Genomic DNA, 24,668 nt, shown 5'->3' with positions numbered 1-24,668 from the left:
AAAAGTGGCATTTTCAAACACACAGTCTAAAAACCAACTTTATTAAAAGATGTATCTTTAAATTGTGAGTTCAGAGACCCCAAACTCCTGTCTCTATCTGCTCCCAAGGGAACTCTGCCCTTAACACGTTTAAAGGCAGCCCCATGTTAACCTATGGGAGAGGTAGGCCTTGCAATAGTGAAAACCTAATTTGGCAGTATTTCACTATCGGGACATATAAAACACATCAGTACATGTCCTGCCTTTTAAATACATACATTGCACCCTGCCCATGAGGCTACTTACGTAGTAAAAGGAAAGGTTTGGGCCTGGCAAGTGGGTCCTTGCCAAGTCGAATTGGGAGTTTAAAACTGCACTCACAGGCACTGCAGTGGCAGGTCTGAACCATGATCACAGGGCTACTTATGTGGGTGGCACAACCAGTGCTACAGGCCCACTAGTAGCATTTGATTTACAGGCCTTGGGCATCTCTAGTGCACTTTACTAGGGACTTAATGGTAAATTAAATATGCCAATCATGGTTAAACCAATCAAAATATGAGCATATGCACTATAGCACTGGTCAGCCAAAACCAGAAAAAACGAATTCCGGCACAGGGTCTAAAAACAGGGGGTCAGAAGCAAAAACTAGGGGGCAACCACTTCAAGAGCTGCCAGGACTCCGGCAATGGAACTGATTTTTGTAATGTAAATTTCCAACAAGATTTCAAAACAATGTACTTTACCTGTGGATGAAATATTTCTTATTTGCTTAGAAACATCTGCATGCCCTTGCTCAAAAGGATTTGAATCTGGAACATTTCCAGAAATTGCCTTGAGCTCGGCTGTCGGTACATTGAGTGTATGTACACTCGGAGTGGTGGCCTGGAGAGAGGCCCAACTATTCACCTGAGTGCCCGACTGCTCCCTCTGTCCTGAGTGCCCGACTGCTCCCTCTGTCCTGAGTGCCCGACTGCTCCCTCTGTCCTGAGTGCCCGACTGCTCCCTCTGTCCTGAGTGCCCGACTGCTCCCTCTGTCCTGAGTGCCCGACTGCTCCCTCTGTCCTGAGTGCCCGACTGCTCCTCCCTCTGCCCTGAGTGCCCGACTGCTCCTCCCTCTGCCCTGAGTGCCCGACTGCTCCTCCCTCTGCCCTGAGTGCCCGACTGCTCCTCCCTCTGCCCTGAGTGCCCGACTGCTCCTCCCTCTGCCCTGAGTGCCCGACTGCTCCTCCCTCTGCCCTGAGTGCCCGACTGCTCCTCCCTCTGCCCTGAGTGCCCGACTGCTCCTCCCTCTGCCCTGAGTGCCCGACTGCTCCTCCCTCTGCCCTGAGTGCCCGACTGCTCCTCCCTCTGCCCTGAGTGCCCGACTGCTCCTCCCTCTGCCCTGAGTGCCCGACTGCTCCTCCCTCTGCCCTGAGTGCCCGACTGCTCCTCCCTCTGTCCTGAGTGCCCGACTGCTCCTCCCTCTGTCCTGAGTGCCCGACTGCTCCTCCCTCTGTCCTGAGTGCCCGACTGCTCCTCCCTCTGTCCTGAGTGCCCGACTGCTCCTCCCTCTGTCCTGAGTGCCCGACTGCTCCTCCCTCTGCCCGGAGTGCCCGACTGCTCCCTCTGCCCGGAGTGCCCGACTGCTCCCTCTGCCCGGAGTGCCCGACTGCTCCCTCTGCCCTGAGTGCCCGACTGCTCCGAGTGCCCGACTGCTCCGAGTGCCCGACTGCTCCGAGTGCCCGACTGCTCCCTCTGCCCTGAGTGCCCGACTGCTCCCTCTGCCCTGAGTGCCCGACTGCTCCCTCTGCCCTGAGTGCCCGACTGCTCCCTCTGCCCTGAGTGCCCGACTGCTCCCTCTGCCCTGAGTGCCCGACTGCTCCCTCTGCCGCCCTGAGTGCCCGACTGCTCCCTCTGCCCTGAGTGCCCGACTGCTCCCTCTGCCCTGAGTGCCCGACTGCTCCCTCTGCCCTGAGTGCCCGACTGCTCCCTCTGCCCTGAGTGCCCGACTGCTCCCTCTGCCCTGAGTGCCCGACTGCTCCCTCTGCCCTGAGTGCCCGACTGCTCCCCCTCCCCCCGCCCTGAGTGCCCGACTGCTCCCCCTCCCCCCGCCCTGAGTGCCCGACTGCTCCCCCTCCCCCCGCCCTGAGTGCCCGACTGCTCCCCCTCCCCCCGCCCTGAGTGCCCGACTGCTCCCCCTCCCCCTGCCCTGAGTGCCCGACTGCTCCCCCGCCCTGAGTGCCCGACTGCTCCCCCTCCCCCCGCCCTGAGTGCCCGACTGCTCCCCCTCCCCCCGCCCTGAGTGCCCGACTGCTCCCCCTCCCCCCGCCCTGAGTGCCCGACTGCTCCCCCTCCCCCCGCCCTGAGTGCCCGACTGCTCCCCCTCCCCCCGCCCTGAGTGCCCACCTGCTCCCCCTCCCCCCGCCCTGAGTGCCCACCTGCTCCCCCTCCCCCCGCCCTGAGTGCCCACCTGCTCCCCCTCCCCCCCGCCCTGAGTGCCCACCTGCTCCCCCTCCCCCCTGCCCTGAGTGCCCACCTGCTCCCCCTCCCCCCTGCCCTGAGTGCCCACCTGCTCCCCCTCCCCCCTGCCCTGAGTGCCCACCTGCTCCCCCTCCCCCCTGCCCTGAGTGCCCACCTGCTCCCCCTCCCCCCTGCCCTGAGTGCCCACCTGCTCTCCCCCCTGCCCTGAGTGCCCACCTGCTCTCCCCCCCTGCCCTGAGTGCCCACCTGCTCTCCCCCCCGCCCTGAGTGCCCACCTGCTCCCCCCCCGCCCTGAGTGCCCACCTGCTCCCCCCCCCCGCCCTGAGTGCCCAACTGCTCCCCCCCCACCCGCCCTGAGTGCCCAACTGCTCCCCCCCCCCCCCCGCCCTGAGTGCCCAACTGCTCCCCGTGCCCTGATTGGCTAGTTGATATGAGGATGGGGCTTTCTGAACGTTCATTTTGTCAGACTTTCTCCTTGCCCTGAGTACCATAGCCACACTCCGCCATCATCTAAGCTTAACTGTTAATGTCTCTTTATTCCTTTGTGTTTTTTTTCCCATCTCAGGCACTCAGAAGTGGTCCACGCCAAAGGTGACAGGCACAGTCCCTGGAGCGAGAGATGGACACTCGGCCTGTGTTCTGGGAAAGAACATGTACGTCTTCGGCGGTTATGAACAACTGGTAGGTGTATTTGGCACTGGTATCTTAGGACGTGGGGCGTTGTTCGATCAAGTACTCAGTGTGGAGTCTGACCTGCACCCTCCCCAAGTCCCGCCTGGCAGAAGCATTAGGAAGGTTTAAGGCTTAAGGGGAGTTGGCAGCTCCTCATGAGCTGATGCCCGGTCTAGCTCTTCAGGGCGCTAGGTTGTCTGCGCTGCTAGAACAAGGATGTTGTAAAGAGGGTATCAAGAACAGATTGTGGAGCAAATGTACCAGAAAAAGAAAGACGGCCTGGTATCCGCTCAGTCTGCTAAGGATGTTGAAAGCATTCCTCCCAGAGAGTGACTCACGAACAGCTGTTCAAGCCCTTGTACTCTCGCATCTGGGGCTGGTACCACCCTGTCCCACGGCCTCCCAGACTCCACACTGGCTCTTACTTAAGGGTATCCAATGCGCTGCAGCATGTCCCATCCAGAGACGGAAGGAATGTGACCACATCAGCTCCATTCTGGTGGAACTCCACTGGTTCCTGTGCAGACTGTGCCCCCAGCCCTCCAATATCTGGCTGGCAGCCTCTCCAGCTTTGGTGGCTCTCTGCACGCTCACAAGCATCAAACTATCCACGTGAAGGCAACAAAACAAAAAAAGGCAACATGCAATGCAGCCAGGATCTGTGATCACCTCCCCTGTATCCGTCCGGACTGTCCCAACGCTGCTCCAGCTTATGAGAGGGTTCGAGGCGATGCAGTAAGTGTGCACTTCTGCTTCGAGAAAGCAGGTTCCTCTCTTGTCACTCGTTGACGGTATCTTTGGCACCCCATAATATCAGCGGTGTGCGTGAATACAGGGTGATAGAAGGCACCCCATAATATCAGCGGTGTGCGTGAATACAGGGTGATAGAAGGCACCCCATAATATCAGCGGTGTTTGTGAATACACGGTGATAGAAGGCGCCCCATAATATCAGCAGTGTTTGTGAATACACGGTGATAGACGGCGCCCCATAATATCAGCAGTGTTTGTGAATACAGGGTGATAGAAGGCACCCCATAATATCAGCAGTGTTTGTGAATACAGGGTGATAGAAGGCACCCCATAATATCAGCGGTGTGCGTGAATACAGGGTGATAGAAGGCACCCCATAATATCAGCGGTGTTTGTGAATACACGGTGATAGAAGGCACCCCATAATATAAGCAGTGTTTCTGATTACACGGTGATAGAAGGCACCCCATAATATCAGCAGTGTTTGTGAATACAGGGTGATAGAAGGCACCCCATAATATCAGCAGTGTTTGTGAATACAGGGTGATAGAAGGCACCCCATAATATCAGCAGTGTTTGTGAATACAGGGTGATAGAAGGAACCCCATGATATCAGCAGTGTTTGTGAATACACGGTGATAGACGGCACCCCCTAATATCAGCAGTGTTTGTGAATACTCGGTGATAGAAGGCGCCCCATAATATCAGCAGTGTTTGTGAATACACGGTGATAGAAGGCGCCCCATAATATCAGCAGTGTTTGTGAATATACGGTGATAGAAGGCACCCCATAATATCAGCGGTGTTTGTGAATACACAGTGGTAAAAGGCACCCCATAATATCAGCGGTGTGCGTGAATACAGGGTGATAGAAGGCACCCTATAATATCAGCAGTGTTTGTGAATACACAGTGATAGACGCCACCCCATAATATCAGCAGTGTTTGTGAATACAGGGTGATAGAAGGCACCTCATAATATCAGCAGTGTTTGTGAATACACGGTGATAGAAGGCGCCCCATAATATCAGCAGTGTTTGTGAATACACGGTGATAGACGGCACCCCATCAGCAGTGTTTGTGAATACACGGTGATAGATGGCACGCCATCATATAAGCAGTGTTTGTGAATACACGCCATAATATCAGCAGTGTTTGTGAATACACGGTGATAGACGGCACCCCATAATATCAGCAGTGTTTGTGAATACACGGTGATAGAAGGCATCCCATAATATCAGCAGTGTTTGTGAATATGCAGTGATAGAAGACATCCCATAATATCAGCAGTGTTTGTGAATACTCGGTGATAGAAGGCACCCCATAATATCAGCAGTGTTTGTGAATACACGGAGATAGACTGCACCCCATAATATTAGCAGTGTTTGTGAGTACACAGTGATAGACGGTGCCCCATAATATCAGCAGTGTTTGTGCATACACGGTGATAGAAGGCACCCCATAATATCAGCAGTGTTTGTGAATACACGGTGATAGAAGGCGTCCCATAATATCAGCAGTGTTTGTGAATACACGGTGATAGACGGCACCCCATAATATCAGCAGTGTTTGTGAATACTCGGTGATAGAAGGTGCCCATAATATCAGCAGTGTTTGTGAATACACGGTGATAGACAGCACCCCATAATATCAGCAGTGTTTGTGAATACACGATGATAGACGGCGCCCCATAATATCAGCATTGTTTGTGAATACACAGTGGTAGAAGGCACCCCATAATATCAGCAGTGTTTGTGAATACAGGATGATAGAAGGCACCCCATAATATCAGCAGTGTTTGTGAATACACGGTGATAGACGGCACCCCATCAGCAGTGTTTGTGAATACACGGTGATAGATGGCATGCCATAATATCAGCAGTGTTTGTGAATACACGGTGATAGAAGGCACCCCATAATATAAGCAGTGTTTCTGATTACACAGTGATATAAGGCACCCCATAATATCAGCAGTGTTTGTGAATACAGGGTGATAGAAGGCGCCCCATAATATCAGCATTGTTTGTGAATACACAGTGGTAGAAGGCACCCCATAATATCAGCAGTGTTTGTGAATACAGGATGATAGAAGGCACCCCATAATATCAGCAGTGTTTGTGAATACACGGTGATAGACGGCACCCCATCAGCAGTGTTTGTGAATACACGGTGATAGATGGCACGCCATAATATCAGCAGTGTTTGTGAATACACGGTGATAGAAGGCACCCCATAATATCAGCAGTGTTTGTGAATACACGGTGCTAGACGGCACCCCATAATAGCAGCAGTGTTTGTGAATACTCGGTGATAGAAGGCGTCCCATAACATCAGGAGTGTTTGTGAATACAGGGTGATAGAAGGCGCCCCATAATATCAGCAGTGTTTGTGAATACACGGTGATAGAAGGCGTCCCATAATATCAGCAGTGTTTGTGAATACACGTGATAGAAGGCATCCCATAATATCAGCAGTGTTTGTGAATACACGGTGATAGAAGGCACCCCATAATATAAGCAGTGTTTCTGATTACACGGTGATAGAAGGCACCCTATAATATCAGCAGTGTTTGTGAATACAGGGTGATAGAAGGCACCCCATAATATCAGGAGTGTTTGTGAATACACGGTGATAGAAGGCGCCCCATAATATCAGCAGTGTTTGTGAATACACAGTGGTAGAAGGCATCCCATAATATCAGCAGTGTTTGTGAATACACGGTGATAGAAGGCACCCCATAATATCAGCAGTGTTTGTGAATACAGGGTGATAGAAGGCACCCCATAATATCAGCAGTGTTTGTGAATACACGGTGATAGACTGCACCCCATAATATCAGCAGTGTTTGTGAATACACGATGATAGACGGCACCCCATAATATCAGCAGTGTTTGTGAATACACGGTGATAGAAGGTGCCCCATAATATCAGCAGTGTTTGTGAATGCACGGTGATAGCACCCCATAATATCAGCAGTGTTTGTGAATACACGGTGATAGAAGGCACCCCATAATATCAGCAGTGTTTGTGAATACACAGTGATAGACGGCACCCCATAATATCAGCAGTGTTTGTGAATACTCGGTGATAGAAGGCACCCTATAACATCAGCAGTGTTTGTGAATACAGGGTGATAGAAGGCACCCCATAATATCAGCAGTGTTTGTGAATACACAGTGAGAGAAGGCGCCCCATTACATCAGCAGTGTTTGTGAATACACGGTGATAGAAGGCACCCCATAATATCAGCAGTGTTTGTGAATACAGGGTGATAGAAGGCACCCCATAATATCAGCAGTGTTTGTGATTACACGCTGATAGAAGCCACCCCATAATATCAGCAGTGTTTGTGAATACACGGTGATAGACGGCACCCCATAATATCAGCAGTGTTTGTGCATACACGGTAATAGAAGGCACCCCATCAGCAGTGTTTGTGAATACAGGGTGATAGAAGGCACCCCATTATATCAGCAGTGTTTGTGAATACACGGTGATAGAAGGCGCCCCATAATATCAGCAGTGTTTGTGAATATACGTGATAGAAGGCACCTCATAATATCAGCAGTGTTTGTGAATACACGGTGATAGAAGGCACTGCATAATATCAGCAGTGTTTGTGAATACAGGGTGATAGAAGGCACCTCATAATATCAGCAGTGTTTGTGAATACACGGTGATAGAAGGCGCCCCATAATATCAGCAGTGTTTGTGACTACACTGTGATTAGAAGGCACCCCATAATATCAGCAGTGTTTGTGAATACACGGTGATAGATGGCACGCCATAATATCAGCAGTGTTTGTGAATACACGGTGATAGAAGGCACCCCATAATATCAGCAGTGTTTGTGAATACACGGTGCTAGACGGCACCCCATAATAGCAGCAGTGTTTGTGAATACTCGGTGATAGAAGGCGTCCCATAACATCAGGAGTGTTTGTGAAAACAGGGTGATAGAAGGCGCCCCATAATATCAGCAGTGTTTGTGAATACACGGTGATAGAAGGCGTCCCATAATATCAGCAGTGTTTGTGAATACAGGGTGATAGAAGGCGCCCCATCATATCAGCAGTGTTTGTGAATAAACGGTGATAGAAGGCGCCCCATAATATCAGCAGTGTTTGTGAATACACGGTGATAGAAGGCACCCCATAACATCAGCAGTGTTTGTGAATACAGGGTGATAGAAGGCGCCCCATAATATCAGCAGTGTTTGTGAATGCACGGTGATAGCACCCCATAATATCAGCAGTGTTTGTGAATACACGGTGATAGACGGCACCCCATAATATCAGCAGTGTTTGTGAATACTCGGTGATAGAAGGCACCCCATAATATCAGCAGTGTTTGTGAATACACGGTGATAGAAGGCACCCCATAATATCAGCAGTGTTTGTGAATACACAGTGATAGACGGCACCCCATAATATCAGCAGTGTTTGTGAATACACGGTGATAGAAGGCGTCCCATAATATCAGCAGTGTTTGTGAATACACGGTGATAGAAGGCATCCCATAATATCAGCAGTGTTTGTGAATACACGGTGATAGAAGGCACCCCATAATATAAGCAGTGTTTCTGATTACACGGTGATAGAAGGCACCCCATAATATCAGCAGTGTTTGTGAATACAGGGTGATAGAAAGCGCCCCATAATATCAGCATTGTTTGTGAATACACAGTGGTAGAAGGCACCCCATAATATCAGCAGTGTTTGTGAATACAGGATGACAGAAGGCACCCCATAATATCAGCAGTGTTTGTGAATACACGGTGATAGACGGCACCCCATCAGCAGTGTTTGTGAATACACGGTGATAGATGGCACGCCATAATATCAGCAGTGTTTGTGAATACACGGTGATAGAAGGCACCCCATATTATCAGCAGTGTTTGTGAATACACGGTGCTAGACGGCACCCCATAATAGCAGCAGTGTTTGTGAATACTCGGTGATAGAAGGCGTCCCATAACATCAGGAGTGTTTGTGAATACAGGGTGATAGAAGGCGCCCCATAATATCAGCAGTGTTTGTGAATACACGGAGATAGAAGGCGTCCCATAATATCAGCAGTGTTTGTGAATACACGGTGATAGAAGGCATCCTATAATATCAGCAGTGTTTGTGAATACACAGTGATAGAAGGCACCCCATAATATAAGCAGTGTTTCTGATTACACGGTGATAGAAGGCACCCTATAATATCAGCAGTGTTTGTGAATACAGGGTGATAGAAGGCACCCCATAATATCAGGAGTGTTTGTGAATACACGGTGATAGAAGGCGCCCCATAATATCAGCAGTGTTTGTGAATACACGGTGGTAGAAGGCATCCCATAATATCAGCAGTGTTTGTGAATACACGGTGATAGAAGGCGCCCTATAATATCAGCAGTGTTTGTGAATACAGGGTAATAGAAGGCACCCCATAATATCAGCAGTGTTTGTGAATACAGGGTGATAGAAGGCACCCCATAATATCAGCAGTGTTTGTGAATACACGGTGATAGACTGCACCCCATAATATCAGCAGTGTTTGTGAATACACGATGATAGACGGCACCCCATAATATCAGCAGTGTTTGTGAATACACGGTGATAGAAGGTGCCCCATAATATCAGCAGTGTTTGTGAATGCACGGTGATAGCACCCCATAATATCAGCAGTGTTTGTGAATACACGGTGATAGACGGCACCCCATAATATCAGCAGTGTTTGTGAATACTCAGTGATAGAAGGCACCCCATAATATCAGCAGTGTTTGTGAATACACAGTGATAGACTGCACCCCATAATATCAGCAGTGTTTGTGAATACTCGGTGATAGAAGGCACCCCATAACATCAGCAGTGTTTGTGAATACAGGGTGATAAAGGGCACCCCGTAATATCAGCAGTGTTTCTGATTACACGGTGATAGAAGGCACCCTATAATATCAGCAGTGTTTGTGAATACACGGTGATAGACGGCACCCCATAATATCAGCAGTGTTTGTGCATACACGGTAATAGAAGGCACCCCATCAGCAGTGTTTGTGAATACAGGGTGATAGAAGGCACCCCATTATATCAGCAGTGTTTGTGAATACACGGTGATAGAAGGCGCCCCATAATATCAGCAGTGTTTGTGAATACACAGTGGTAGAAGGCATCCCATAATATCAGCAGTGTTTGTGAATACACGGTGATAGAAGGCACCTCATAATATCAGCAGTGTTTGTGAATACACAGTGATAGAAGGCACCGCATAATATCAGCAGTGTTTGTGAATACAGGGTGATAGAAGGCACCTCATAATATCAGCAATGTTTGTGAATACACGGTGATAGAAGGCGCCCCATAATATCAGCAGTGTTTGTGACTACACTGTGATTAGAAGGCATCCCATAATATCAGCAGTGTTTGTGAATACAGGGTGATAGAAGGCGCCCCATAATATCAGCAGTGTTTGTGAATACACGGTGATAGAAGGCACCCCATAACAGCAGTGTTTGTGAATACAGGGTGATAGAAGGCGCCCCATAATATCAGCAGTCTTTGTGAATACACGGTGAAAGAAGGCACCCCATAACATCAGCAGTGTTTGTGAATACAGGGTGATAGAAGGCACCCCATAATATCAGCAGTGTTTGTGAATACACGGTGATAGAAGGCACCCCATAATATCAGCAGTGTTTGTGAGTACACGGTGATAGAAGGCACCCCATGGTATCAGCAGTGTTTGTGAATACACGGTGATAGACGGCACCCCATAATATCAGCAGTGTTTGAGAATACACGGTTATAGAAGGCGCCCCATAATATCAGCAGTGTTTGTGAATACACGGTGATAGAAGGCACCTCCATAATATCAGCAGTGTTTGTGAATACACGGTGATAGAAGGCTTCCCATGATATCAGCAGTGTTTGTGAATACACAGTGATAGACAGCACCCCATAATATCAGCAGTGTTTGTGAATACACAGTGATAGAAGGCATCCCATAATATCAGCAGTGTTTGTGAATACTCGGTGATACAAGGCATCCCATAATATCAGCAGTGTTTGTGAATACTCGGTGATAGAAGGCATCCCATAATATCAGCAGTGTTTGTGAATACTCGGTGATAGAAGGCACCCCATAATATCAGCAGTGTTTGTGAATACACGGTGATAGAAGGCATCCCATAATATCAGCAGTGTTTGTGAATACTCGGTGATAGAAGGCACCCCATAATATCAGCAGTGTTTGTGAATATGCAGTGATAGAAGGCATCCCATAATATCAGCAGTGTTTGTGAATACTCGGTGATAGAAGGCACCCCATAATATCAGCAGTGTTTGTGAATACACGGTGATAGACTGCACCCCATTATATTAGCAGTGTTTGTGAGTACACGGTGATAGATGGTGCCCCATAATATCAGCAGTGTTTGTTCATACACGGTGATAGAAGGCACCCCATAATATCAGCAGTGTTTGTGAATACACGGTGGTAGAAGGCGTCCCATAATATCAGCAGTGTTTGTGAATACACGATGATAGACGGCACCCCATAATATCAGCAGTGTTTGTGAATACACGGTGATAGAAGGTGCCCCATAATATCAGCAGTGTTTGTGAATACACGGTGATAGACAGCACCCCATAATATCAGCAGTGTTTGTGAATACACAGTGGTAGAAGGCACCCCATAATATCAGCAGTGTTTGTGAATACACGGTGATAGAAGGCGCCCCATAATATCAGCAGTGTTTGTGAATACACGGTGATAGAAGGCGTCCCATAATATCAGCAGTGTTTGTGAATACACGGTGATAGAAGGCATCCCATAATATCAGCAGTGTTTGTGAATACACGGTGATAGAAGGCACCCCATAATATAAGCAGTGTTTCTGATTACACGGTGATAGAAGGCACCCCATAATATCAGCAGTGTTTGTGAATACAGGGTGATAGAAGGCGCCCCATAATATCAGCATTGTTTGTGAATACACAGTGGTAGAAGGCACCCCATAATATCAGCGGTGTTTGTGAATACAGGATGATAGACGGCACCCCATAATATCAGCAGTGCTTGTGAATACACGGTGATAGACGGCACCCTATCAGCAGTGTTTGTGCATACTCGGTGATAGAAGGCGTCCCATAACATCAGGAGTGTTTGTGAATACAGGGTGATAGAAGGCGCCCCATAATATCAGCAGTGTTTGTGAATACACGGTGATAGAAGGCGTCCCATAATATCAGCAGTGCTTGTGAATACACGATGATAGACGGCGCCCCATAATATCAGCAGTGTTTGTGCATACACGGTGATAGAAGGCTCCCCATCAGCAGTGTTTGTGAATACACGGTGATAGATGGCACCCCATAATATCAGCAGTGTTTGTGAATACACGGTGATAAACGGCACCCCATAATATCAGCAGTGTTTGTGAATACACAGTGATAGAAGGCACCCCATAATATCAGCAGTGTTTGTGATTACAGGGTGATGGAAGGCACCCCATAATATCAGCAGTGTTTGTGAATACACAGCAATAGACTGCACCCCATAATATCAGCAGTGTTTGTGAATACACGATGATAGACGGCACCCCATAATATCAGCAGTGTTTGTGAATACACGGTGATAGAAGGTGCCCCATAATATCAGCAGTGTTTGTGAATGCACGGTGATAGCACCCCATAATATCAGCAGTGTTTGTGAATACACGGTGATAGAAGGCACCCCATAATATCAGCAGTGTTTGTGAATACTTGGTGATAGAAGGCACCCCATAATATCAGCAGTGTTTGTGAATACACGGTGATAGACGGCACCCCATAATATCAGCAGTGTTTGTGAATACTCGGTGATAGTAGGCACCCCATAACATCAGCAGTGTTTGTGAATACAGGGTGATCGAAGGCACCCCATAATATCAGCAGTGTTTGTGAATACACGGTGAGAGAAGGCACCCCATTACATCAGCAGTGTTTGTGAATACACGGTGATAGAAGGCACCCCATAATATCAGCAGTGTTTGTGAATACAGGGTGATAGAAGGCACCCCATAATGTCAGCAGTGTTTGTGAGCACACGCTGATAGAAGCCACCCCGTAATATCAGCAGTGTTTGTGAATACATGGTGATAGACGGCACCCCATAATATCAGCAGTGTTTGTGCATACTCGGTGATAGAAGGCACCCCATAACATCAGCAGTGTTTGTGAATACAGGGTGATAGAAGGCACCCCTTAATATCAGCAGTGTTTGTGAATACAGGGTAATAGAAGGCACCCCATAATATCAGCAGTGTTTGTGAATACACGCTGATAGAAGGCACCCCATAATATCAGCAGTGTTTGTGAATTCACGATGATAGACGGCGCCCCATAATATCAGCAGTGTTTGTGCATACACGGTGATAGAAGGCACCCCATCAGCAGTGTTTGTGAATACACGGTGATAGAAGGCACCCCATGATATCAGCAGTGTTTGTGAATACACAGTGATAAATGGCACCCCATAATATCAGCAGTGTTTGTGAATACACGTTGATAGAAGGCGCCCCATAATATCAGCAGTGTTTGTGAATACACGGTGATAGAATACACCTCATAACATCAGCAGTGTTTGTGAATACAGGGTGATAGAAGGCACCCCATAATATCAGCAGTTTTTGTGAATACACGGTGATAGACGGCACCCCATAATTTCAGCAGTTTGTGTGAATACACAGTGATAGAAGGCATCCCATAATATCAGCAGTGTTTGTGAATACACGGTGATAGAAGGCGTCCCATCATATCAGCAGTGTTTGTGAATACACGGTGATAGAAGGCACCTCATAATATCAGCAGTGTTTGTGACTACACTGTGATTAGAAGGCACCCCATAATATCAGCAGTGTTTGTGAATACACGGTGATAGAAGGCGTCCCATAATATCAGCAGTGTTTGTGAATACACGGTGATAGAAGGCGTCCCATCATATTAGCAGTGTTTGTGAATACACGGTGATAGAAGGCACCCCATGATATCAGCAGTGTTTGTGAGTACACGCTGATAGAAGGCACCCCAAAATATCAGCAGTGTTTGTGAATACACGGTGATAGACGGCACCCCATTATATCAGCAGCTTTTGAGAATACACGGTGATAGACTACACCCCATAATATCAGCAGCTTTTGAGAATACACGGTGATAGACTGCACCCCATAATATCAGCAGTGTTTGTGAATACACGGTGATAGAAGGTGCCCCATAATATCAGCAGTGTTTGTGAATACACGATGATAGACGGCACCCCATAATATCAGCAGTGTTTGTGAATACACGGTGATAGAAGGTGCCCCATAATATCAGCAGTGTTTGTGAATACACGGTGATAGAAGGTGCCCCATAATATCAGCAGTGTTTGTGAATACATGGTGATAGAAGGCGCCCCATAATATCAGTAGTGTTTGTGAATACACGGTGATAGAAGGCACCTCATAATATCAGCAGTGTTTGTGAATACACAGTGGTAGAAGACACCCCATAATATCAGCAGTGATTGTGAATACAGGGTGATAGAAGCCACCCCATAATATCAGCAATGTTTGTGAGTACGCGCTGATAGAAGGCACCCCATAATATCAGCAGTGTTTGTGAATACACGGTGATAGACGGCACCCCATAATATCAGGAGTGTTTGTGAATACACAGTGATAGACGGCACCCCATAATATCAGGAGTGATTGTGAATACACGGTGATAGAAGGCGCCCCATAATATCAGCAGTGTTTGTGAATACACGGTGGTAGAAGGCATCCCATAATATCAGCAGTGTTTGTGCATACACGGTGATAGAAGGCACCCCATAATATCAGGAGCGTTTGTGAATACACAATGATAGACGGCACCCAATAATATCAGCAGTGTTTGTGAATACTCGGTGATAGAAGGCGTCCCATAACATCAGGAGTGTTTGTGAATACAGGGTGATAGAAGGCGCCCCATAATATCAGCAGTGTTTGTGAATACACGGTGATAGAAGGCGTCCCATAATATCAGCAGTGTTTGTGAATACAGGGTGATAGAAGGCGCCCCATAATATCAGCAGTGTTTGTGAATAAACGGTGATAGAAGGCGCCCCATAATATCAGCAGTGTTTGTGAATACACGGTGATAGAAGGCACCCCATAACATCAGCAGTGTTTGTGAATACAGGGTGATAGAAGGCGCCCCATAATATCAGCAGTGTTTGTGAATGCACGGTGATAGCACCCCATAATATCAGCAGTGTTTGTGAATACACGGTGATAGACGGCACCCCATAATATCAGCAGTGTTTGTGAATACTCGGTGATAGAAGGCACCCCATAATATCAGCAGTGTTTGTGAATACACGGTGATAGAAGGCACCCCATAATATCAGCAGTGTTTGTGAATACACGGTGATAGACGGCACCCCATAATATCAGCAGTGTTTGTGAATACACGGTGATAGAAGGCGTCCCATAATATCAGCAGTGTTTGTGAATACACGGTGATAGAAGGCATCCCATAATATCAGCAGTGTTTGTGAATACACGGTGATAGAAGGCACCCCATAATATAAGCAGTGTTTCTGATTACACGGTGATAGAAGGCACCCCATAATATCAGCAGTGTTTGTGAATACAGGGTGATAGAAAGCGCCCCATAATATCAGCATTGTTTGTGAATACACAGTGGTAGAAGGCACCCCATAATATCAGCAGTGTTTGTGAATACAGGATGATAGAAGGCACCCCATAATATCAGCAGTGTTTGTGAATACACGGTGATAGACGGCACCCCATCAGCAGTGTTTGTGAATACACGGTGATAGATGGCACGCCATAATATCAGCAGTGTTTGTGAATACACGGTGATAGAAGGCACCCCATAATATCAGCAGTGTTTGTGAATACACGGTGCTAGACGGCACCCCATAATAGCAGCAGTGTTTGTGAATACTCTGTGATAGAAGGCGTCCCATAACATCAGGAGTGTTTGTGAATACAGGGTGATAGAAGGCGCCCCATAATATCAGCAGTGTTTGTGAATACACGGAGATAGAAGGCGTCCCATAATATCAGCAGTGTTTGTGAATACACGGTGATAGAAGGCATCCTATAATATCAGCAGTGTTTGTGAATACACAGTGATAGAAGGCACCCCATAATATCAGCAGTGTTTGTGAATACACGGTGGTAGAAGGCACCCCATAATATCAGCAGTGTTTGTGAATACACGGTGATAGAAGGCGTCCCATAACATCAGGAGTGTTTGTGAATACAGGGTGATAGAAGGCACCCCATAATATAAGCAGTGTTTCTGATTACACGGTGATGGAAGGCACCCTATAATATCAGCAGTGTTTGCGAATACAGGGTGATAGAAGGCACCCCATAATATCAGCAGTGTTTGTTCATACACGGTGATAGAAGGCACCCCATAATATCAGCAGTGTTTGTGAATACACGGTGGTAGAAGGCACCCCATAATATCAGCAGTGTTTGTGAATACACGGTGGTAGAAGGCGCCCTATAATATCAGCAGTGTTTGTGAATACAGGGTAATAGAAGGCACCCCATAATATCAGCAGTGTTTGTGAATACAGGGTGATAGAAGGCACCCCATAATATCAGCAGTGTTTGTGAATACACGGTGATAGACTGCACCCCATAATATCAGCAGTGTTTGTGAATACACGATGATAGACGGCACCCCATAATATCAGCAGTGTTTGTGAATACACGGTGATAGAAGGCGCCCCATAATATCAGCAGTGTTTGTGACTACACTGTGATTAGAAGGCATCCCATAATATCAGCAGTGTTTGTGAATACAGGGTGATAGAAGGCGCCCCATAATATCAGCAGTGTTTGTGAATACACGGTGATAGACGGCACCCCATAATATCAGCAGTGTTTGTGAATACTCAGTGATAGAAGGCACCCCATAATATCAGCAGTGTTTGTGAATACACAGTGATAGACGGCACCCCATAATATCAGCAGTGTTTGTGAATACTCGGTGATAGAAGGCACCCCATAACATCAGCAGTGTTTGTGAATACAGGGTGATAAAGGGCACCCCGTAATATCAGCAGTGTTTCTGATTACACGGTGATAGAAGGCACCCTATAATATCAGCAGTGTTTGTGAATACACGGTGATAGACGGCACCCCATAATATCAGCAGTGTTTGTGCATACACGGTAATAGAAGGCACCCCATCAGCAGTGTTTGTGAATACAGGGTGATAGAAGGCACCCCATTATATCAGCAGTGTTTGTGAATACACAGTGGTAGAAGGCATCCCATAATATCAGCAGTGTTTGTGAATACACGGTGATAGAAGGCACCTCATAATATCAGCAGTGTTTGTGAATACACAGTGATAGAAGGCACCGCATAATATCAGCAGTGTTTGTGAATACAGGGTGATAGAAGGCACCTCATAATATCAGCAATGTTTGTGAATACACGGTGATAGAAGGCGCCCCATAATATCAGCAGTGTTTGTGACTACACTGTGATTAGAAGGCATCCCATAATATCAGCAGTGTTTGTGAATACAGGGTGATAGAAGGCGCCCCATAATATCAGCAGTGTTTGTGAATACACGGTGATAGAAGGTGCCCCATAATATCAGCAGTGTTTGTGAATACACGGTGATAGAAGGCACCCCATAACATCAGCAGTGTTTGTGAATACAGGGTGATAGAAGGCGCCCCATAATATCAGCAGTGTTTGTGAATACACGGTGATAGAAGGCACCCCATAACATCAGCAGTGTTTGTGAATAGAGGGTGATAGAAGGCGCCCCATAATATCAGCAGTGTTTGTGAATACACGGTGAAAGAAGGCACCCCATAACATCAGCAGTGTTTGTGAATACAGGGTGATAGAAGGCACCCCATAATATCAGCAGTGTTTGTGAATACAGGGTGAAAGAAGGCACCCCATAATATCAGCAGTGTTTGTGAATACACGGTGATAGAAGGCACCCCATAATATCAGCAGTGTTTGTGAGTACACGGTGATAGAAGGCACCCCATGGTATCAGCAGTGTTTGTGAATACACGGTGATAGACGGCACCCCATAATATCAGCAGTGTTTGAGAATACACGGTTATAGAAGGCGCCCCATAATATCAGCAGTGTTTGTGAATACACGGTGATAGAAGGCACCTCCATAATATCAGCAGTGTTTGTGAATACACGGTGATAGAAGGCTTCCCATGATATCAGCAGTGTTTGTGAATACACAGTGATAGACAGCACCCCATAATATCAGCAGTGTTTGTGAATACACAGTGATAGAATGCATCCCATAATATCAGCAGTGTTTGTGAATACTCGGTGATACAAGGCATCCCATAATATCAGCAGTGTTTGTGAATACTCGGTGATAGAAGGCATCCCATAATATCAGCAGTGTTTGTGAATACTCGGTGATAGAAGGCACCCCATAATATCAGCAGTGTTTGTGAATACACGGTGATAGAAGGCATCCCATAATATCAGCAGTGTTTGTGAATACTCGGTGATAGAAGGCACCCCATAATATCAGCAGTGTTTGTGAATATGCAGTGATAGAAGGCATCCCATAATATCAGCAGTGTTTGTGAATACTCGGTGATAGAAGGCACCCCATAATATCAGCAGTGTTTGTGAATACACGGTGATAGACTGCACCCAATAATATTAGCAGTGTTTGTGAGTACACGGTGATAGATGGTGCCCCATAATATCAGCAGTGTTTGTTCATACACGGTGATAGAAGGCACCCCATAATATCAGCAGTGTTTGTGAATACACGGTGGTAGAAGGCGTCCCATAATATCAGCAGTGTTTGTGAATACACGATGATAGACGGCACCCCATAATATCAGCAGTGTTTGTGAATACACGGTGATAGAAGGTGCCCCATAATATCAGCAGTGTTTGTGAATACACGGTGATAGACAGCACCCCATAATATCAGCAGTGTTTGTGAATACACAGTGGTAGAAGGCACCCCATTATATCAGCAGTGTTTGTGAATACAGGATGATAGAAGGCACCCCATAATATCAGCAGTGTTTGTGAATACACGGTGATAGAAGGCGCCCCATAATATCAGCAGTGTTTGTGAATACACGGTGATAGAAGGCGTCCCATAATATCAGCAGTGTTTGTGAATACACGGTGATAGAAGGCATCCCATAATATCAGCAGTGTTTGTGAATACACGGTGATAGAAGGCACCCCATAATATAAGTAGTGTTTCTGATTACACGGTGATAGAAGGCACCCCATAATATCAGCAGTGTTTGTGAATACAGGGTGATAGAAGGCGCCCCATAATATCAGCATTGTTTGTGAATACACAGTGGTAGAAGGCACCCCATAATATCAGCGGTGTTTGTGAATACAGGATGATAGACGGCACCCCATAATATCAGCAGTGCTTGTGAATACACGGTGATAGACGGCACCCTATCAGCAGTGTTTGTGCATACTCGGTGATAGAAGGCGTCCCATAACATCAGGAGTGTTTGTGAATACAGGGTGATAGAAGGCGCCCCATAATATCAGCAGTGTTTGTGAATACACGGTGATAGAAGGCGTCCCATAATATCAGCAGTGCTTGTGAATACACGATGATAGACGGCGCCCCATAATATCAGCAGTGTTTGTGCATACACGGTGATAGAAGGCTCCCCATCAGCAGTGTTTGTGAATACACGGTGATAGATGGCACCCCATAATATCAGCAGTGTTTGTGAATACACGGTGATAAACGGCACCCCATAATATCAGCAGTGTTTGTGAATACACAGTGATAGAAGGCACCCCATAATATCAGCAGTGTTTGTGATTACAGGGTGATAGAAGGCACCCCATAATATCAGCAGTGTTTGTGAATACACAGCAATAGACTGCACCCCATAATATCAGCAGTGTTTGTGAATACACGATGATAGACGGCACCCCATAATATCAGCAGTGTTTGTGAATACACGGTGATAGAAGGTGCCCCATAATATCAGCAGTGTTTGTGAATGCACGGTGATAGCACCCCATAATATCAGCAGTGTTTGTGAATACACGGTGATAGAAGGCACCCCATAATATCAGCAGTGTTTGTGAATACTCGGTGATAGAAGGCACCCCATAATATCAGCAGTGTTTGTGAATACATGGTGATAGACGGCACCCCATAATATCAGCAGTGTTTGTGAATACTCGGTGATAGTAGGCACCCCATAACATCAGCAGTGTTTGTGAATACAGGGTGATAGAAGGCACCCCATAATATCAGCAGTGTTTGTGAATACACGGTGATAGACGGCACCCCATAATATCAGCAGCTTTTGAGAATACACGGTGATAGACTACACCCCATAATATCAGCAGTGTTTGTGAATACACGGTGATAGAAGGTGCCCCATAATATCAGCAGTGTTTGTGAATACACGATGATAGACGGCACCCCATAATATCAGCAGTGTTTGTGAATACACGGTGATAGAAGGTGCCCCATAATATCAGCAGTGTTTGTGAATACACGGTGATAGAAGGTGCCCCATAATATCAGCAGTGTTTGTGAATACATGGTGATAGAAGGCGCCCCATAATATCAGTAGTGTTTGTGAATACACGGTGATAGAAGGCACCTCATAATATCAGCAGTGTTTGTGAATACACAGTGGTAGAAGACACCCCATAATATCAGCAGTGATTGTGAATACAGGGTGATAGAAGCCACCCCATAATATCAGCAGTGTTTGTGAGTACGCGCTGATAGAAGGCACCCCATAATATCAGCAGTGTTTGTGAATACACGGTGATAGACGGCACCCCATAATATCAGGAGTGTTTGTGAATACACAGTGATAGACGGCACCCCATAATATCAGGAGTGTTTGTGAATACACGGTGATAGAAGGCGCCCCATAATATCAGCAGTGTTTGTGAATACACGGTGGTAGAAGGCATCCCATAATATCAGCAGTGTTTGTGCATACACGGTGATAGAAGGCACCCCATAATATCAGGAGTGTTTGTGAATACACAATGATAGACGGCACCCAATAATATCAGCAGTGTTTGTGAATACACGGTGATAGAAGGTGCCCCATAATATCAGCAGTGTTTGTGAATACATGGTGATAGAAGGCGCCCCATAATATCAGTAGTGTTTGTGAATACACGGTGATAGAAGGAACCTCATAATATCAGCAGTGTTTGTGAATACACGGTGATAGAAGGCACCCCATAATATAAGCAGTGTTTCTGATTACACGGTGATAGAAGGCACCCCATAATATCAGCAGTGTTTGTGAATACAGGGTGATAGAAAGCGCCCCATAATATCAGCATTGTTTGTGAATACACAGTGGTAGAAGGCACCCCATAATATCAGCAGTGTTTGTGAATACAGGATGATAGAAGGCACCCCATAATATCAGCAGTGTTTGTGAATACACGGTGATAGAAGGCACCCCATAATATAAGCAGTGTTTCTGATTACACGGTGATAGAAGGCACCCCATAATATCAGCAGTGTTTGTGAATACAGGGTGATAGAAAGCGCCCCATAATATCAGCATTGTTTGTGAATACACAGTGGTAGAAGGCACCCCATAATATCAGCAGTGTTTGTGAATACAGGATGATAGAAGGCACCCCATAATATCAGCAGTGTTTGTGAATACACGGTGATAGACGGCACCCCATCAGCAGTGTTTGTGAATACACGGTGATAGATGGCACGCCATAATATCAGCAGTGTTTGTGAATACACGGTGATAGAAGGCACCCCATAATATCAGCAGTGTTTGTGAATACACGGTGCTAGACGGCACCCCATAATAGCAGCAGTGTTTGTGAATACTCTGTGATAGAAGGCGTCCCATAACATCAGGAGTGTTTGTGAATACAGGGTGATAGAAGGCGCCCCATAATATCAGCAGTGTTTGTGAATACACGGAGATAGAAGGCGTCCCATAATATCAGCAGTGTTTGTGAATACACGGTGATAGAAGGCATCCTATAATATCAGCAGTGTTTGTGAATACACAGTGATAGAAGGCACCCCATAATATCAGCAGTGTTTGTGAATACACGGTGGTAGAAGGCACCCCATAATATCAGCAGTGTTTGTGAATACACGGTGATAGAAGGCGTCCCATAACATCAGGAGTGTTTGTGAATACAGGGTGATAGAAGGCACCCCATAATATAAGCAGTGTTTCTGATTACACGGTGATGGAAGGCACCCTATAATATCAGCAGTGTTTGCGAATACAGGGTGATAGAAGGCACCCCATAATATCAGCAGTGTTTGTTCATACACGGTGATAGAAGGCACCCCATAATATCAGCAGTGTTTGTGAATACACGATGGTAGAAGGCACCCCATAATATCAGCAGTGTTTGTGAATACACGGTGGTAGAAGGCGCCCTATAATATCAGCAGTGTTTGTGAATACAGGGTAATAGAAGGCACCCCATAATATCAGCAGTGTTTGTGAATACAGGGTGATAGAAGGCACCCCATAATATCAGCAGTGTTTGTGAATACACGGTGATAGACTGCACCCCATAATATCAGCAGTGTTTGTGAATACACGATGATAGACGGCACCCCATAATATCAGCAGTGTTTGTGAATACACGGTGATAGAAGGCGCCCCATAATATCAGCAGTGTTTGTGACTACACTGTGATTAGAAGGCATCCCATAATATCAGCAGTGTTTGTGAATACAGGGTGATAGAAGGCGCCCCATAATATCAGCAGTGTTTGTGAATACAAGGTGATAGACGGCACCCCATAATATCAGCAGTGTTTGTGAATACTCAGTGATAGAAGGCACCCCATAATATCAGCAGTGTTTGTGAATACACAGTGATAGACGGCACCCCATAATATCAGCAGTGTTTGTGAATACTCGGTGATAGAAGGCACCCCATAACATCAGCAGTGTTTGTGAATACAGGGTGATAAAGGGCACCCCGTAATATCAGCAGTGTTTCTGATTACACGGTGATAGAAGGCACCCTATAATATCAGCAGTGTTTGTGAATACACGGTGATAGACGGCACCCCATAATATCAGCAGTGTTTGTGCATACACGGTAATAGAAGGCACCCCATCAGCAGTGTTTGTGAATACAGGGTGATAGAAGGCACCCCATTATATCAGCAGTGTTTGTGAATACACAGTGGTAGAAGGCATCCCATAATATCAGCAGTGTTTGTGAATACACGGTGATAGAAGGCACCTCATAATATCAGCAGTGTTTGTGAATACACAGTGATAGAAGGCACCGCATAATATCAGCAGTGTTTGTGAATACAGGGTGATAGAAGGCACCTCATAATATCAGCAATGTTTGTGAATACACGGTGATAGAAGGCGCCCCATAATATCAGCAGTGTTTGTGACTACACTGTGATTAGAAGGCATCCCATAATATCAGCAGTGTTTGTGAATACAGGGTGATAGAAGGCGCCCCATAATATCAGCAGTGTTTGTGAATACACGGTGATAGAAGGTGCCCCATAATATCAGCAGTGTTTGTGAATACACGGTGATAGAAGGCACCCCATAACATCAGCAGTGTTTGTGAATACAGGGTGATAGAAGGCGCCCCATAATATCAGCAGTGTTTGTGAATACACGGTGATAGAAGGCACCCCATAACATCAGCAGTGTTTGTGAATAGAGGGTGATAGAAGGCGCCCCATAATATCAGCAGTGTTTGTGAATACACGGTGAAAGAAGGCACCCCATAACATCAGCAGTGTTTGTGAATACAGGGTGATAGAAGGCACCCCATAATATCAGCAGTGTTTGTGAATACAGGGTGAAAGAAGGCACCCCATAATATCAGCAGTGTTTGTGAATACACGGTGATAGAAGGCACCCCATAATATCAGCAGTGTTTGTGAGTACACGGTGATAGAAGGCACCCCATGGTATCAGCAGTGTTTGTGAATACACGGTGATAGACGGCACCCCATAATATCAGCAGTGTTTGAGAATACACGGTTATAGAAGGCGCCCCATAATATCAGCAGTGTTTGTGAATACACGGTGATAGAAGGCACCTCCATAATATCAGCAGTGTTTGTGAATACACGGTGATAGAAGGCTTCCCATGATATCAGCAGTGTTTGTGAATACACAGTGATAGACAGCACCCCATAATATCAGCAGTGTTTGTGAATACACAGTGATAGAATGCATCCCATAATATCAGCAGTGTTTGTGAATACTCGGTGATACAAGGCATCCCATAATATCAGCAGTGTTTGTGAATACTCGGTGATAGAAGGCATCCCATAATATCAGCAGTGTTTGTGAATACTCGGTGATAGAAGGCACCCCATAATATCAGCAGTGTTTGTGAATACACGGTGATAGAAGGCATCCCATAATATCAGCAGTGTTTGTGAATACTCGGTGATAGAAGGCACCCCATAATATCAGCAGTGTTTGTGAATATGCAGTGATAGAAGGCATCCCATAATATCAGCAGTGTTTGTGAATACTCGGTGATAGAAGGCACCCCATAATATTAGCAGTGTTTGTGAATACACGGTGATAGACTGCACCCAATAATATTAGCAGTGTTTGTGAGTACACGGTGATAGATGGTGCCCCATAATATCAGCAGTGTTTGTTCATACACGGTGATAGAAGGCACCCCATAATATCAGCAGTGTTTGTGAATACACGGTGGTAGAAGGCGTCCCATAATATCAGCAGTGTTTGTGAATACACGATGATAGACGGCACCCCATAATATCAGCAGTGTTTG

General features: G+C 46.4%; 1 protein-coding gene across 6 annotated transcripts in view; it reads left to right on the top strand.

Annotated features, from left to right (window-relative positions):
• Nucleotides 1–24,668, top strand: part of KLHDC3 (kelch domain containing 3) — a 344,468-nt gene that overhangs the window by 102,235 nt on the left and 217,565 nt on the right. For all 6 annotated transcript variants that reach the window (XR_011203919.1, XM_069236430.1, XM_069236428.1 and 3 more), the window contains exon 4: nt 3,008–3,123. Coding sequence is in view for 5 of the 6 variants with exons in the window: in XM_069236430.1 (XP_069092531.1) it covers nt 3,008–3,123 (116 nt within the window). In the remaining variant the exon portion in view is untranslated. The remainder of the gene's footprint in view (nt 1–3,007; nt 3,124–24,668) is intronic.

Source organism: Pleurodeles waltl, chromosome 5 (assembly GCF_031143425.1).
Source record: "Pleurodeles waltl isolate 20211129_DDA chromosome 5, aPleWal1.hap1.20221129, whole genome shotgun sequence".
NCBI lineage: Eukaryota > Metazoa > Chordata > Amphibia > Caudata > Salamandridae > Pleurodeles > Pleurodeles waltl.
Note: the sequence above shows the minus strand (reverse complement) of the source record. Positions and strands in the feature narration are given on the sequence as shown.